Source organism: Schistocerca cancellata, chromosome 7, assembly GCF_023864275.1.
Source record: "Schistocerca cancellata isolate TAMUIC-IGC-003103 chromosome 7, iqSchCanc2.1, whole genome shotgun sequence".
Taxonomy (NCBI): Eukaryota; Metazoa; Arthropoda; class Insecta; order Orthoptera; family Acrididae; genus Schistocerca; species Schistocerca cancellata.
Window position 1 is genome coordinate 38,766,842 of NC_064632.1, and position 18,049 is coordinate 38,784,890.

Sequence of the window (18,049 nt, forward strand, 5' to 3'; positions counted from 1 at the left end):
ACTTGGCAGCACCTGCAACGTTCACTACCTGTTTACGCTCGATGTTACAGGGAGACTTGCCAGCACCTGTGACACACATTAACTGTTGCCTCTCGAAGTAGCAGGCAGAATTGTCGATACTGAAGGCGACAGTGCTGACATGTCTGAACATCAACGAGATGATGATGGCCGACCTAGCGGCTGGGTTGTGTGTTGGGCAGCAGCTGCTTTTACAGGTGGCACACTTGGCATCACTTGCGACATAAACTATATGGTTACTCGCAGTGTTACAAGGCAAGTAGGCACCGTTGGAGGCGACGGCGCTGTCACAGCTGAGGATCAAGGAAGCGATGCTCAACCAGCGGGTGCGATGGGCGTTGGGCTTCCACTGATGGTACAGTTGGCACCTTGCCAGCATCTGCGACACACAGTAACTATTTACCCTCGATGTTACAAAGAGAACTGTCGCCACTGGAGGCGCCAGCGCTGATGCGTCTGAGCATTGACGGGGTACATACGCCCAGCTCTCCGGCTGGGGTGTATGTTGGCCTTCTGCTCCTGTTACAGTAGGCACCTGCGACACACACCAACCGTTTACTCCCGGTGTTACAGGGCGAGCTGTCGCCACTGTAGGCGCCAGCACTGATGTGTCTGAGCGTTGACAGGGTACCGACGCCCAGCTCTCCGGCTGGGGTGTATGTTGGGCTTCTGCTCCTGTTACAGTAGGCACCTGCGACACACACCAACCGTTTACTCCCGGTGTTAAAGGGCGAGCTGTCGCCGCTGGAGGCGCCAGCGCTGATGCAACTGAGCGTCGACGGGGTACCGACGCCCAGCTCTCCAGCTGGGGTGTATGTTGGGCTTCTGCTCCTGTTACAGTAGGCACCCGCGACACACACCAACCGTTTACTACCGGTGTTACAGGGCGATCTGTCGCCACTGGAGGCGCCAGCGCTGATGCGTCTGAGCGTTGACAGGGTACCGACGCCCAGCTATCCGGCTAGGGTGTATGTTGGGCTTCTGCTCCTGTTACAGTAGGCACCTGCGACACACACCAACCGTTTACTCCCGGTGTTACAGGGCGAGCTGTCGCCGCTGGAGGCAACGGCGCTGGCGCGGCTGAGCGTCGACGGGGTACCGACGCCCAGCTCTCCGGCTGGGGTGTATGTTGGGCTTCTGCTCCTGTTACAGTAGGCACCTGCGACACACACCGACCGTTTACTCCCGGTGTTACAGGGCGAGCTGTCGCCGCTGGAGGCGACGGCGCTGGCACGGCTGAGCATCGACGGGGTACCGACGCCCAGCTCTCCGGCTGGGGTGTATGTTGGGCTTCTGCTCCTGCTACAGTAGGCACCTGCGACACACACCAACCGTTTACTCCCGGTGTTACAGGGCGAGCTGTCGCCACTGGAGGTGCCAGCGCTGATGCGTCTGAGCGTCGACGGGGTACCGACGCCCAGCTCTCCGGCTGGGGTGTATGTTGGGCTTCTGCTCCTGTTACAGTAGGCACCTGCGACACACACCAACCGTTTACTCCCGGTGTTACAGGGCGAGCTGTCGCCGCTGGAGGCAACGACGCTGGCGCGGCTGAGCGTCGACGGGGTACCGACGCCCAGCTCTCCGGCTGGGGTGTATGTTGGGCTTCTGCTCCTGTTACAGTAGGCACCTGCGACACACACCAACCGTTTACTCCCGGTGTTACAGGGCGAGCTGTCGCCGCTGGAGGCGACGGCGCTGGCGCGGCTGAGCGTCGACGGGGTACCGACGCCCAGCTCTCCGGCTGGGGTGTATGTTGGGCTTCTGCTCCTGTTACAGTAGGCACCTGCGAGACACACCAACCGTTTACTCCCGGTGATACAGGGCGAGCTGTCGCCACTGGAGGCGTCAGCGCTGATGCGTCTGAGTATCGACGGGGTACCGACGCCCAGCTCTCCGGCTGGGGTGTATGTTGGGCTTCTGCTCCTGTTACAGTAGGCACCTGCGACACACACCAACCGTTTACTCCTGGTGTTACAGGGCGAGCTGTCGCCGCTGGAGGCGACGGCGCTGGCGCGGCTGAGCGTCGACGGGGTACCGACGCCCAGCTCTCCGGCTGGGGTGTATGTTGGTCTTCTGCTCCTGCTACAGTAGGCACCTGCGACACACACCGACCGTTTACTCCCGGTGTTACAGGGCGAGCTGTCGCCGCTGGAGGCAACGGCGCTGGCGCGGCTGAGCGTCGACGGGGTACCGACGCCCAGCTCTCCGGCTGGGGTGTATGTTGGGCTTCTGCTCCTGCTACAGTAGGCACCTGCGACACACACCGACCGTTTACTCCCGGTGTTACAGGGCGAGCTGTCGCCGCTGGAGGCAACGACGCTGGCGCGGCTGAGCGTCGACGGGGTACCGACGCCCAGCTCTCCGGCTGGGGTGTATGTTGGGCTTCTGCTCCTGTTACAGTAGGCACCTGCGACACACACCGACCGTTTACTCCCGGTGTTACAGGGCGAGCTGTCGCCGCTGGAGGCGACGGCGCTGGCGCGGCTGAGCATCGACGGGGTACCGACGCCCAGCTCTCCGGCTGGGGTGTATGTTGGGCTTCTGCTCCTGTTACAGTAGGCACCTGCGACACACACCAACCGTTTACTCCCGGTGTTACAGGGCGAGCTGTCGCCGCTGGAGGCGACGGCGCTGGCGCGGCTGAGCGTCGACGGGGTACCGACGCCCAGCTCTCCGGCTGGGGTGTATGTTGGGCTTCTGCTCCTGTTACAGTAGGCACCTGCGAGACACACCAACAGTTTACTCCCGGTGTTACAGGGCGAGCTGTCGCCACTGGAGGCGTCAGCGCTGATGCGTCTGAGTATCGACGGGGTACCGACGCCCAGCTCTCCGGCTGGGGTGTATGTTGGGCTTCTGCTCCTGTTACAGTAGGCACCTGCGACACACACCAAGCGTTTACTCCTGGTGTTACAGGGCGAGCTTTCGCCGCTGGAGGCGACGGCGCTGGCGCGGCTGAGCGTCGACGGGGTACCGATGCACAGCTCTCCTGCTGGGGTGTATGTTGGGCTTCTGCTCCTGCTACAGTAGGCACCTGCGACACACACCGACCGTTTACTCCCGGTGTTACAGGGCGAGCTGTCGCCGCTGGAGGCAACGGCGCTGGCGCGGCTGAGCGTCGACGGGGTACCGACGCCCAGCTCTCCGGCTGGGGTGTATGTTGGGCTTCTGCTCCTGCTACAGTAGGCACCTGCGACACACACCAACCGTTTACTCCCGGTGTTACAGGGCGAGCTGTCGCCGCTGGAGGCAACGACGCTGGCGCGGCTGAGCGTCGACGGGGTACCGACGCCCAGCTCTCCGGCTGGGGTGTATGTTGGGCTTCTGCTCCTGTTACAGTAGGCACCTGCGACACACACCAACCGTTTACTCCCGGTGTTACAGGGCGAGCTGTCGCCGCTGGAGGCGACGGCGCTGGCGCGGCTGAGCATCGACGGGGTAACGACGCCCAGCTCTCCGGCTGGGGTGTATGTTGGGCTTCTGCTCCAGTTACAGTAGGCACCCGCGACACACACCAACCGTTTACTCCCGGTGTTACAGGGCGAGCTGTCGCCGCTGGAGGCGACGGCGCTGGCGCGGCTGAGCATCGACGGTGTACCGACGCCCAGCTCTCCGGCTGGGGTGTATGTTGGGCTTCTGCTCCTGTTACAGTAGGCACCCGCGACACACGCCAACCGTTTACTCCCGGTGTTACAGGGCGAGCTGTCGCCGCTGGAGGCGACGGCGCTGGCGCGGCTGAGCATCGACAGGGTACCGACGCCCAGCTCTCCGGCTGGGGTGTATGTTGGGCTTCTGCTCCTGTTACAGTAGGCACCTGCGAGACACACCAACCGTTTACTCCCAGTGTTACAGTGCGAGCTGTCGCCACTGGAGGCGTCAGCGCTGATGCGTCTGAGTATCGACGGGGTACCGACGCCCAGCTCTCCGGCTGGGGTGTATGTTGGGCTTCTGCTCCTGTTACAGTAGGCACCTGCGACACACACCAACCGTTTACTCCCGGTGTTACAGGGCGAGCTGTCGCCGCTGGAGGCGACGGCGCTGGCGCGGCTGAGCATCGACGGGGTAACGACGCCCAGCTCTCCGGCTGGGGTGTATGTTGGGCTTCTGCTCCAGTTACAGTAGGCACCCGCGACACACACCAACCGTTTACTCCCGGTGTTACAGGGCGAGCTGTCGCCGCTGGAGGCGACGGCGCTGGCGCGGCTGAGCATCGATGGTGTACCGACGCCCAGCTCTCCGGCTGGGGTGTATGTTGGGCTTCTGCTCCTGTTACAGTAGGCACCCGCGACACACGCCAACCGTTTACTCCCGGTGTTACAGGGCGAGCTGTCGCCGCTGGAGGCGACGGCGCTGGCGCGGCTGAGCATCGACAGGGTACCGACGCCCAGCTCTCCGGCTGGGGTGTATGTTGGGCTTCTGCTCCTGTTACAGTAGGCACCTGCGAGACACACCAACCGTTTACTCCCAGTGTTACAGTGCGAGCTGTCGCCACTGGAGGCGTCAGCGCTGATGCGTCTGAGTATCGACGGGGTACCGACGCCCAGCTCTCCGGCTGGGGTGTATGTTGGGCTTCTGCTCCTGTTACAGTAGGCACCTGCGAGACACACCAACCGTTTACTCCCGGTGTTACAGGGCGAGCTGTCGCCACTGGAGGCGACAGCGCTGGCGCGGCTGAGCATCGACGAGGCGATGCCCAACCCGGCGGCCGGCGTGGGCGGCGGGCTGCCGCTGCTGCTGCTGTCGGTGCTGCCGCCGGTCATCCCGCGCGCCAGCTGGCCCTCGGCCGACCGCGGCCAGCTGCCCATGCGCCGCCAGGTCACCTTCAGCTCCGAGCCCAAGCTGGACGACAACGTCGCCTCCGCCGTCTGCTCTCAGCCCGCGCCCTCCGCCCACGGCGACTACGACGACGTCGCCAGCTTCGACCACGACGGTGACGTCGACCCGGATGTGGAGGGCCTGCATGGCGCCAATCGGAAGCAGGGAGTCTTAGGGCGCATCTGGAGCTTCTTGGGGAGCAGTCGCCCTTCCAGTCGCAAGGTAAGCCATTGGCACAATTAACCCCTTTGTAAGTAGGCTGTTTATATTTCTTTATGTAAGTAGGCTGTTTATATTTTCTTATTGGCAACTTTACGACGCGCTCTGTATGAAAATCACTGGCTGTGCTGTGTGCAGTCTGTGGCTAGTTTGCATTGTTGTCTGCCATTGTAGTGTTGGGCAGCGGCAGCTGGATGTGAACAGCGCGTAGCGTTGCGCAGTTAGAGGTGACCCGCCAGCAGTGGTGGATGTGTGGAAGGAAATGGCGGAGTTTTGAAATTACATATATTATGACTTTTGATGATATTAAGGTAAATACATTGTTTGTTCTCTATTAATATCTTTCATTTGCTAACTATGCCTATCAGTAGTTAGTGCCTTCCGTAGTTTGAATCTTTTATTTAGCTGGCAGTAGTGGCGCTCGCTGAATTGCAGTAGTTCGAGTAAGGAAGATTTTTTAGTGAGGTAAGTGATTTGTGAAAGGTATAGGTTAATGTTAGTCAGGGCCATTCTTTTGTAGGGATTTTTGAAAGTCAGATTGCGTTGCGCTAAAAATATTGTGTCAGTTTAAGCACAGTCGTGTGTAATTTTTCTAAGGGTCGACATATGAAACGTCCCCTTAGAAAAATTATACCCGACTGTGCTTAAACTGACACAATATTTTTAGCGCAACGCAATCTGACTTTCAAAAATCCCTACAAAAGAATGGCCCAGACTAACATTAACCTATACCTTTCACAAATCACTTACCTCACTAAAAAATCTTCCTTACTCGAACTACTGCAATTCAGCAAGCGCCACTACTGCCAGCTAAATAAAAGATTCAAACTACGGAAGGCACTAACTACTGATAGGGATAGTTAGCAAATGAAAGATATTAATAGAGAACAAACAATGTATTTACCTTAATATCATCAAAAGTCATAATATATGTAATTTCAAAACTCCGCCATTTCCTTCCACACATCCACCACTGCTGGCGGCTCACCTCTAACTGCGCAACGCTACGCGCTGTTCACATCCAGCTGCCGCTGCCCAACACTACAATGGCAGACAACAATGCAAACTAGCCACAGACTGCACACAGCACAGCCAGTGATTTTCATACAGAGCGCTACGTAACGTTGCCAATAAGAAAACATAAACAGCCTACTTACATAAAGAAAATATAAACAGCCTACTTACAACTTAACCACGATATAGTGATGTTCTGCTGTCCTGAACTTTCCCCTCGGATCTACCAATTTATCTTTGTAGACATTCAGTGTGTTTTTGATTTTAGGAAGCTTTAATTGTAGAATGCTAGTAATAATGTTCCACAGATTTCGTGTTTGTTTTGAATACAGTCAGAGGGAGTCCCTTTAGTCAGCCATAATTCCAGTAGTGCTAGGGTTTGTTTTGAATACAGTCCGGAGACAGCTAGTGCTATTTTCATTGTTTTCTACAAGAAGTGTCTAGTAACCACAGTTTAGTCAACTATCAGCCGCCTTTAGTGAATTACCAGTCTAGTTAAAAGTTGATTAACTCTCCTCAGTAAATTGATTCCTTAGGATGGATAGGATGTGTGACTGCTGTGTACGGACGCAGGAGGAGCTGGCCACTGTTCGCGAACAGCTGAGCGTGTTGATGGCCGCGGCCAGCCGTCTTCAGGCTGCTGCCTCGGAGTGTAGCGGCAGTGGGGAGTCTGGTGCGTCGCATGGTACACCCCATGTGTTACATGCTTCACCCACTGTCCCTGCTGTCGTGACATCTTCGCGGGTGCCGAGCGCGGTTATGCCACCCTCTCCCCAAGGGGAGTGGCGGGTTCAGCGGCGTTCGCGGCGCACGAGGCGGAGGGTCAATGTGGAGGCTGGCCGTGTGGCATCGCCCGCTCTGCCTGTGAGTGGACATGTGGCCGCTCCTTCAGCAAGGTCCAAGCAGGCACACGGGGGGAGGGGTTTATTAGTTATTGGGAGCTCCAACGTTAGGCGGGTGATGGAGCCCATGAGGGAAATAGCGGAAAGGTCGGGGAAGAAGGCCAGTGTTCACTCTGTCTGCTTGCCGGGGGGTCTCATCCGAGATGTGGAGGAGGCCCTGCCGGCGGCGATAGGGAGCACTGGGTGTACCCGACTGCAAATTGTTCCTCGTGTCGGCACCAATGACTCCTGCCGTCTGCGTTCAGAGGCCATCCTCAGTTCATACAGGTGGTTGGCGGAGTTGGTGAAGGCGGAAAGCCTCGCTCGCGGGGTGGAATCTGAGCTAACTATTTGTAGTATTGTTCCCAGAACAGATCGCGGTCCTCTGGTTTGGAGCCGAGTGGAAGGCTTAAACCAGAGGCTCAGACGATTCTGCGGAGATCTAGAGTGCAAATTTCTCGACCTCCGGTATCGGGTGGAGAAATGTAGGCTCCCCCTGAATAGGTCAGGCGTGCACTAAACGCAGGAAGCGGCTACAAGTGTAGCGGAGTGCGTGTGGAGTGCACATGTGGGTTTTATAGGTTAAAGAATTCCCTCCCTAGGCCCGACAAGACGCCCCCTGAGACGCGGCAAGGTAGGAGTAGGCAAAATGCAACAGGGAATAACAATATTAATGTGGTAATAGTAAACTACAGGAGTGTCTATAGAAAGGTCCCAGAACTGCTCTCATTAATAAACGGTCACAATGCACACATAGTACTAGGGACAGAAAGTTGGCTGAAACCAGATGTAAACAGTAATGAAATTCTAAACTCAGATTGGAATGTATATCACAGAGACAGGCTGGACAGTGAAAGGGGAGGCGTGTTTATAGCGATAAGAAGTGGAATAGTACCGAAGGAAATTGACGGAGATCCGAAATGTGAAATAATTTGGGTGAAGGTCATGGTTAAAGCAGGCTCACACATGGTAATTGGAGTCTCTATAGGCCCCCTGGCTCAGCAGCTGTTGTGGCTGAGCACCTGAAGGTTAATTTGGAAAATATTTCGAGTAGATTCCCCCACCATGTTATAGTTCTGGGTGGAGATTTTAATTTGCCAGATATAGACTGGGAGACTCAAACGTTCATAACGGGTAGCAGGGACAAAGAATCCAGTGAATTTTTTTTAAGTGCTTTATCTGAAAACTACCTTGAGCAGTTAAGCAGAGAACCGACTCACGGAGATAACATAGACCCGAACTATTTGAAACAGTTAACGCAAAACAGGGAAACAGCGATCATAAAGCGGTTACTGCATCGATGATTTCAGCCGTAAATAGAAATATTAAAAAGGTAGGAAGATTTTTCTGTTTAGCAAAACTGACAAAAAGCAGATTTCAGATAGTGTTGAGGATCAGTGGACGAAGTTCAAAACCATCGTACAATATGCGTTAGATGAGTATGTGCCAAGGAAGATCGTAAGACTTGGAAAAGAGCCACCGTGGTTCAACAACCGAGTTAGAAAACTGCTGCGGAAGCAAAGGGAACTTCATAGCAAACATAAACATAGGCAAAGCCTTGCCGACAAACAAAAATTACGCGAAGCGAAATGTAGTGTGAGGTGGGCTATGCGAGAGGCGTTCAATGAATTCGAAAGTAAAGTTCTATGCACTGACTTGGCAGAAAATCCTAAGAAATTTTGGTCTTATGTCGAAGCGGTAGGTGGATCAAAACAAAATGTCCAGACACTCTGTGACCAAGATGGTACTGAAACAGAGGATGACAGACTAAAGGCCGAAATACTAAATGTCTTTTTCCAAAGCTGTTTCACAGAGGAAGACTGCACTGTAGCTCCTTCTCAGATGACAAAATGGTAGATATCGAAATAGACGACAGAGAGATAGAGAAACAATTAAAATCGCTCAAAAGAGGAAAGGCCGCTGGACCTGATGGGATACCAGTTCGATATTACACAGAGTACGCGAAGGAACTTGCCCTCTTCTTGCAGCGGTGTACCGTAGGTCTCATAGAAGAGCGTAGCGTTCCAAAAGATTGGAAACGGGCGCAGGTCATCTCGGTTTTCAAGAAGGGACGTCGAACAGATGTGCAGAACTATAGACCTATATCTCTAACGTCGATCAGTTGTAGAATTTTTGAACACGTGTTGTGTTCGAGTATAATGACTTTTCTGGAGACTAGAAATCTACTCTGTAGGAATCAGCATGTGTTTCGAAAAAGACGATCATATGAAACCCAGCCCGCGCTATTCGCCCAAGAGACTCAGAGGGCCGTAGACACGAGTTCCCAGGTAGATGCCGTGATTCTTGACTTCCGCAAGGCGTTCGATACAGTTCCCCACAGCCGTTTAATGAACAAAGTAAGAGCATATGGACTATCAGACTAATTGTGTGATTGGATTGAAGAGTTCCTAGATAACAGAACGCAGCATGTCATTCTCAATGGAGAGAAGTCTTCCGAAGTAAGAGTGATTTCAGGTGTGCCGCAGGGGAGTGTCGTAGGACCTTGTGGATGACATCGGAAGTTCACCGAGGCTTTTTGCGGATGAAGCTGTGTTATATAGAGAGGTTGTACCAATGGAAAATTGTACTGAAATGCAGGAGGATCTGCAGCGAATTGACGCATGGTGCAGGGAATGGCAATTGAATCTCAATGTAGACAAGTGTAATGTGCTGCGAATACATAGAAAGAAAGATCCCTTATCATTTAGCTACAATATAGCAGGTCAGCAACTGGAAGCAGTTAATTCCAAAAATTATCTGGGAGTACGCATTAGGAGTGATTTAAAATGGAATGTTCATATAAAGTTGACCGTCGGTAAAGCAGATGCAAGACTGAGATTCATTGGAAGAATCCTAAGGAAATGCAATCCGAAAACAAAGGAAGTAGGTTACAGTACGCTTGTTCGCCCACTGCTTGAATACTGCTCAGCAGTGTGGGATCCGTACCAGATAGGGTTGATAGAAGAGATAGAGAAGATCCAACGGAGAGCAGCGCGCTTCGCTACAGGATCATTTAGTAATCGCGAAAGCGTTACGGAGATGACAGATAAACTCCAGTGGAAGACTCTGCAGGAGAGACGCTTTGTAGCTCGGTACGGGCTTTTGTTGAAGTTTCGAGAACATCCCTTCACTGAGGAGTCAAGCAGTATATTGCTCCCTCCTACGTATATATCGCGAAGAGACAATGAGGATAAAGTTAGAGAGATCAGAGCCCACACAGAGGCATACCGACAATCTGTCTTTCCACGAACAATACGAGACTGGAATAGAAGGGAGAACCGATAGAGGTACTCAAGGTACCCTCCGCCACACACCGTCAGGTGGCTTGCGGAGTATGGATGTGTATGTAGATGTAGATGTAGAAGTGAACAGAAGTAACAGTGAACGGAAGTAACACCTAGTTTCTTGATGCTGTAGGAAGGTCATCAACAGAACACGCCATTCATTGTTTCTAAATATAACGCCTCGGTGGTAACCAGGCTCTCTCAGACTGCTGGTATATTTGCACTCACGTAACGATAGTGTTCAGGATTATAAAACGCACTGGTTGCTACATAGGGTGTACTTAAAAAAGATCTTTGTTTGTGTTATCTTGACCAAAGCGTAATCACTGAGTCCACAGAGACCAGAGACATATTCAGCAACTAAAGGAAGGCAAGTACCATTCACTGTGTTTTATTTGTTTTCTTTGGGTCAGCAGTCATGTGACTCATTTTATGTGGCCCGCCACAAATTTCTCTCCTGTGCCAAACTCTCTATTTGCACCGAAAGATCCTATTATCTGATGGTTATGTTTCAACCTCCGTCTCTTCATGTAGTTTTTATCCTCAAAAGATCTCTCGAGTGCGCTGTAAGTTATTCTCTGATGTCTTAAAATATATCCTATTATCCAGTCCCTTTCTCTTGTCAATATTTTCTACATATTCCTGCCTTCGCCTCTTCTGGTAAGAACCTAAATTCACAGCTTTCTAGTACACGAAATTTTTCAACAACTTTCTGTAATACCACATCTCAAATGCTTGCATTCCAGTCTTTCCCGCCTGTCTACTGATACATTAAGAGCAGTTGAAGTAGACAGATCTCTGGATGCATGTTTCACTACATATCAAGCTGATGATGGCGGCAGATTTCATGTTGCGAACGCAAAGGGCAGCTAGAGGCGTTCTAAAGTCATCCAGATGTTTGAACGTCTAGCAGCTGGCCAAAACTCATTCTGGGACTGACTGGAGTTGAGTGATTCGCTTGTGACACAATTTGGCACAGCTGAAGTGGTACATGTCTTCCTGAAGGTACAGGTCCATTTGAACTGCTGTAGGAGAACAAACGTATACTGCTATTTGGACAATAGCTTCCTATATCAGGTCAGAGAGAGAGAGAGAGAGAGAGAGACGGACGATTTCTTTAGTCTGTCCAATGTAACCTTATGTAATTTACCAAAGTGATAAGGGACCTGATGGTAAGAGGGGTGCATAGCCTCATATAATTTCCGTAGTACTCCAAGTATCGTGTACCAATGTGTTCTGTCAGTGGTGTCATTCACTATTCTAAACGTACTGTACAAAAAATTAGTTACACCTGGGAGACACCACGTTAATATTGTGTCACGCTGGATCCACCGTGGGTAATGGCCTCAATTTGATGAGGAAGAGAACCTATAACTTCTTCAGGTATGCTATATCCAGCAAAGACCACTTGTTGATTATTGGATCCTCTAGATATATAACATTAGGCATATGTTGAATTCTACGAATATGTTTCACCTGGTATTCCAAATAGGCTCAGGCTTTTCGTTTGGAAAATAATTTTGATCATGTTGAGCAACTGAACTGACAGTAATTTTAATGCGTGAAAGAAGAGAAATTTCGACTTCAGTGTCAATCGGCCATTGAAATAAATCCAATGGCGACAAGTGAAAATCTATGCTGGACCGGGACAGGAACACGGGGTTTCTTGCATATCGCGAGCGGTCAACTTAACAACAATCCCGTCCAAATAAAATTCCCATACGTCGCACACTACATACACTGTGTCCCCTTCCATTATCCTCATTGCTCGCAGCCTCCCTTGATTCCCACAAGAGCTCGAGCGAAGAGTGCATCAGCTTTGAAGGTATGATTATTTGCCATCAAGATGCATATATTTATATGTGTGGTGTCTGTTCTTTCGGACACGTAGAAAAGAACGAACAACACACTTACACCTTCAATTCAGATACATTCTTTATTCGACGAACATGTCTGAAGGAAGAGTTCCCACACATATAAACTAATTTTAGTGATTAATGAGAACCACGTCAGCTGTATTTATTTGTTACGACTGGTTTCCTTCTTAGAACATCTTCAGGTTGCCTGCAGTTAAAAAATATTAGGCTAAAGCTGTAGAATCATTACGAATAAAACAAGCAACTCACACTGTCAACAATCTTATGCGCTGAAGCGCCGAACAAACTGGTATAAGCATGCGTATTCAAATATCAGACAGGATACGGCGCTGCGGTCGGCAAAGCCTATGTAAGACAACAAGCATCTGTCCCAGTTGATAGATCGATTACTGCTGCTACAATGGCAGATTATCAAGATTTGAGTGAGTCTGAACGTGTGAAACGTCCCCTTAGCACAATTGTACATGACTGTCCTTAAACTGACACACAATATTTTTAGCGCAACGCAATCTGACTTTCAGAAATCCCTACAAAAGAATGGCCCTGACTAACATTAACCTATACCTTTCACAAATCACTTACCTCACAAAAATCTTCATTACTCGAACTACTGCAATACAGCGAGCGCCACTACTGCCAGCTAAATAAAAGATTCAAACTACGGAAGGCACTAACTACTGATAGGCATAGTTAGCAAATGAAAGATTTTGATAGAGAACAAACAATGTATTTACCTTAATAGTGTTGAAAAATCATAATATACGTAGCAATTCATAATATCCGGTATTACAAATTTCAAAACTCCGCCATCTCTCTCCCCACATCCACCACTGCTGGCGGCTCACCTCCAACTGCGTAACGCTACGCGTTGTTAACAGCCAACAGCCCAACACTACAATGGCAGACAACAATGCAAACTAGCCACAGACAGCACAGAGCACAGCTAGTGATTTTCATACAGAGCGCTACGTGGCATTATCAATATAAGAACCTAAGCAGCCTACTTACACGTGTGTTATAGTCGGCGCTCGAGCGGTGGGACACAGCATCTTTCAGATAGTGATGAAGTGGGCGATTTTACCGTGGCCACCATACCACGAGTGTACCGTGAATACCATAAATATGGTAAAACATCAAATCTCGACATCGCTGTGGCCGGAACAAGATCGTGCAAGGACAGAACCAACGCCAATTGAAGAGAATCGTTCGAAGTGACAGAAGTGCAACCCTTCCACAAACTGCTGCAGATTTCAATGCTCAGTCATCAACAAGAGTCAGCGTACGAACCATTCAACGAAACATCAACGATATGGGCTTTCAGAGCCGAGGGCCCACTGGTGTATTCTTGACGATTGCGTGACACAAAGTTTACCTCTGTCAGGGAACGGTCCCGTCTTGACAGTCCGGTCTGGTGTTCGCAGGATGCCGTGCACTCTCGCCACAACACAACTCCGCCAGGCGGTCGGCACAGTCTTTGTGATCATAGTTTCTGGATTTTCTCTTTGACATTACATACTATAATCAGACCATTTGTATAATGACTTAAACACAACTCAATGAGGGTTTCCTACTCTGAAGAGCCAAAAAACAGGTACACCTGCCTAATATCGTGTAGGGTCCCCACGAGCACGCAGAAGTGCCGCAGCACGACATGGTATGGACTCGACTAATGTCTGAAGTAGTGCTGGAGGGAACTGATACCATGAAATCCGTAAGAGTAAGAGGGAGTGGAGATCTCTTCCGAACAGCAATTTGCAAGGCATCCCAGATATCTCAATAATGTTCATGTTTGGGTAGATTGGTGACCAGCGGAAGTGTTTAAACTCGAAAGAGTATTCCTGGAGCCGCTCTGCAGCAATTCTGGACGTGTGGGTTGTCGCATTGTCCTGCTGGAATTGCCCAAGTCTGTCGGAATGCCCAATAGACATGAATGGTTGCAGGTCATCAGACAGGATGCTCACGTGCGTGTCACGAGTCAGAGTGCGGTGGCGCGGTTCCTTTATGGGATTAAACCAGCACCAACTTGCGAACTCGTTGCGGCAGATCGCCGGTAGAAAAGCCGAGCAGAAACCTACCGAACTGCGACTCGCACCAGGCTGCAAACAACGTAACTATTCTAAAAATCATGAAAAAAGGTCTTAATTTTGAATGAAAATACTGGCAAAACTTCGGTATATTCTGAAGTTTAGAGTTACAAGTTCACTGTTTAATATTTTTGGTGGGATCTGAAATTTAAAAACCTCTCTCACACCGGCCTGATTTTTCTTCACTGATCAGGATAGCAAAAAACATGCGTATATTAAGGGAATTTTCATTCACAAAGCAGGCTTATCACATCACACAGTTCAATACTGTTCTATCCTGATTAAATTGAGCTTAACTTAAATTCCATAAGGCAGTGAAGCAATTTCGAAGTCTCGGTGCGACGAAAATTGTCAGTCAATCTCCTGAAAACATTTGTAATAATTATTAACTTTCGGTGATCACATGGGGAAGACCGGAGATCTGCTAGTAAGACCGTGTTAGCCCATTTATTGAAAGTAATAAACTGGATATCTTGAGGGTACAAAACGGCAGGTTCGTCCAGTGTAAATCAGACGTTCCCCACTGATCCCGTGCAACACAGCGTAGTAAGCAGACACTGTCAATAATAATCTGTTAAATAATACGCGAACACACTTACTTTAGTTTAGTTCATGTATTAAATTCCTTCTCATACAGAATCTCATCAAGATGGCGACTAGCTCAACAATACATACATATACATCTTCGTTCTTTCACGGCTAATCGGCGAGATCGCCTTCATTCTTTTCATAACAGATAACATAGATAGCAGAGAAGCTATTCCATGGAGTAAATGCACGCTCCAAGGAATAATAGGGCTTGAAACTACTTTGCATTGATAATCATCGTATATTAAAGTTTAGGAATCGGTAAGATAAGAAGAGATATTTCGAGATATGTACTGAGTTATATAATTTATAAAATTTCTGAAAATATCGCGGAGAGACCGCTGCAAGAGACATTACAACTGCCAAGCCAGTGCTAATCCTAACACAGTCATTCACAAACCCTTTCATTCACGTCAGAAATTTTATGGATTGTTCTTAAATGAAACTCCTCGCCACAATATAAAGTTTAACGGTGTCTAATGCACTCACGTTTTTGGTCACCCATCTGCTCAATATGCCACGCGGAATGACTATATTTTCTCTTACACAAAATTACTTAAAAATCTATACTTTCTAATAAACACACCGGACTAAATTTGCCTTCACTTTATAAAACACTTTTGAGGCATGTAGCACAACTAAAACCGGCAGATTGTAACTTCCTTCAGAGCTCATACTACACACGACTGTACCATTGAAAGACTGGGCTCCGACTCTTTTGATGGCTGTAAGCATTATCTATCTCCAAGAGAAAAGACGCGCGAAGAATACTCAATTCTCATTGGTCAGTTTTCTTTCAGGCTAATAGAAAAATATTATTCTCCCGCGTTAGTCCGCGCTTTTCATGACTAACCAAACCACAAACAACACACTTGCGAATTGTACTCTTTTCCAAAATAATATTTAACATTCTGATATTTTATTTATACTTTACGTTATTAACTATTTTCATTTGCACTCGAATTAGCTTTCCTTTTGCCATAAACTCACGTAACATATTATGATACAAAATTCCCCAACGTCTTCATCCACACCCTCTTAAAAATTTCTCAGGTTAGCTCGTACAGAGTTTGTCAGTGTAACAATGATCTACATATTTACTTTAGACCACGTTCACGCATCATTTACACTACTAAAAACATATACAAAACTGTACTAACATAAACAAACAAAAAAGTCTTCAAGAAATAAACAGAACAATTCGCAAAAACATTCTGTTCACCTGTTTCCTGAATGTCTCTGTCCGCTACTGTACTCTGGTGGATGAAAATTAGACCTACGTACTCGACTGAATCCGCTGCAGACCATCTGTCACTGTGCACGCATGAGCCATTCTCCCGATACACACGCAGTGGTGCACATGTTCCGCTTTTAACCCGCCCATGCTGGCGTGGTGGCCAGGCGGCATGCCGCCGCGCGTTGTCAACAGAACGGGCAGGCTGCTTCACTCCCAGCGAAGCCAAGCAGAACCCAACCCGGGCAGGCTGCGGGAAACTTACTGCTGAGCTGCGCTACGCAGCCGTTCAGTCTGCGCGCGTCATAGTCGTATTATGAACGTTAATTAAAAGTTTTTGTTTGACCTGAGCACCAAAAGGCAAACCCCAACAATATATATATATATATATATATATATATATATATATATATATATATATATATATATATATATATATATATAGGGTGTTTCAAAAATGACCGGTATATTTCAAACGGCAATAAAAACTAAACGAGCAGCGATAGAAATACACCGTTTGTTGCAATATGCTTGGGACAACAGTACATTTTCAGGCGGACAAACTTTCGAAATTACACGAAATTACAGTAGTTACAATTTTCAACAACAGATGGCGCTGCAAGTGATGTGAAAGATATAGAAGACAACGCAGTCCGTGGGTGCGCCATTCTGTACGTCGTCTTTCTGCTGTAAGCGTGTGCTGTTCACAACGTGCAAGTGTGCTGTGTACAACATGGTTTATTCCTTAGAACAGAGGATTTTTCTGGTGTTGGAATTCCACCGCCTAGAACACAGTGTTGTTGCAACAAGACGAAGTTTTCAACGGAGGTTTAATGTAACCAAAGGACCGAAAAGCGATACAATAAAGGATCTGTTTGAAAAATTTCAACGGACTGGGAACGTGACGGATGAACGTGCTGGAAAGGTAGGGCGACCGCGTACGTCAACCACAGAGGGCAACGCGCAGCTAGTGCAGCAGGTGATACGACAGCGGCCTCGGGTTTCCGTTCGCCGTGTTGCAGCTGCGGTCCAAATGACGCCAACGTCCACGTATCGTCTCATGCGCCAGAGTTTACACCTCTATCCGTACAAAATTCAAACGCGGCAACCCCTCAGCGCCGCTACCATTGCTGCACGAGAGACATTCGCTAACGATATAGTGCACAGGATTGATGACGGCGATATGCATGTGGGCAGCATTTGGTTTACTGACGAAGCTTATTTTTACCTGGACGGCTTCGTCAATAAACAGAACTGGCGCATATGGGGAACCGAAAAGCCCCATGTTGCAGTCCCATCGTCCCTGCATCCTCAAAAAGTACTGGTCTTGGCCGCCATTTCTTCCAAAGGAATCATTGGCCCATTTTTCAGATCCGAAACGATTACTGCATCACGCTATCTGGACATTCTTCGTGAATTTTTGACGGTACAAACTGCCTTAGACGACGCTGCGAACACCTCGTGGTTTATGCAAGATGGTGCCCGGCCACATCGCACGGCCGACGTCTTTAATTTCCTGAATGAATGTTTCGATGATCGTGTGATTGCTTTGGGCTATCCGAAACATACAGGAGGCGGCGTGGATTGGCCTCCCTATTCGCCAGACATGAACCCCTGTGACTTCTTTCTGTGGGGACACTTGAAAGACCAGGTGTACCGCCAGAATCCAGAAGCAATTGAACAGCTGAAGCAGTACATCTCATCTGCATGTGAAGCCATTCCGCCAGACACGTTTTCAAAGGTTTCGTGTAATTTCATTCAGAGACTACGCCATATTATTGCTACGCATGGTGGTTATGCGGAAAATATCGTACTATAGAGTTTCCCAGACCGCAGCGCCATCTGTTGTTGACAATTGTAACTACTGTAATTTCGAAAGTTTGTCTGCCTGAAAATGTACTGTTGTCCCAAGCATATTGCAACAAACGGTGTATTTCTATCGCTGCTCGTTTAGTTTTTATTACCGTTTCAAATATACCGGTCATTTTTGAAACACCCTGTATATATATATATTAGGTCAAAAAATATTGGGTTTTAT

At 49.1% G+C, this 18,049-nt stretch overlaps 1 protein-coding gene across 1 annotated transcript in view; it reads left to right on the forward strand.

Moving 5' to 3' along the window:
• LOC126092634 (gamma-aminobutyric acid type B receptor subunit 2) overlaps positions 1–18,049 on the forward strand; it is a gene marked incomplete at its 5' end in the record, with an annotated part of 461,219 nt that overhangs the window by 359,795 nt on the left and 83,375 nt on the right. Inside the window, one exon of the mRNA XM_049908357.1 lies at positions 4,648–5,052. Coding sequence (XP_049764314.1) covers positions 4,648–5,052 — 405 coding nt within the window. The remainder of the gene's footprint in view (positions 1–4,647; positions 5,053–18,049) is intronic.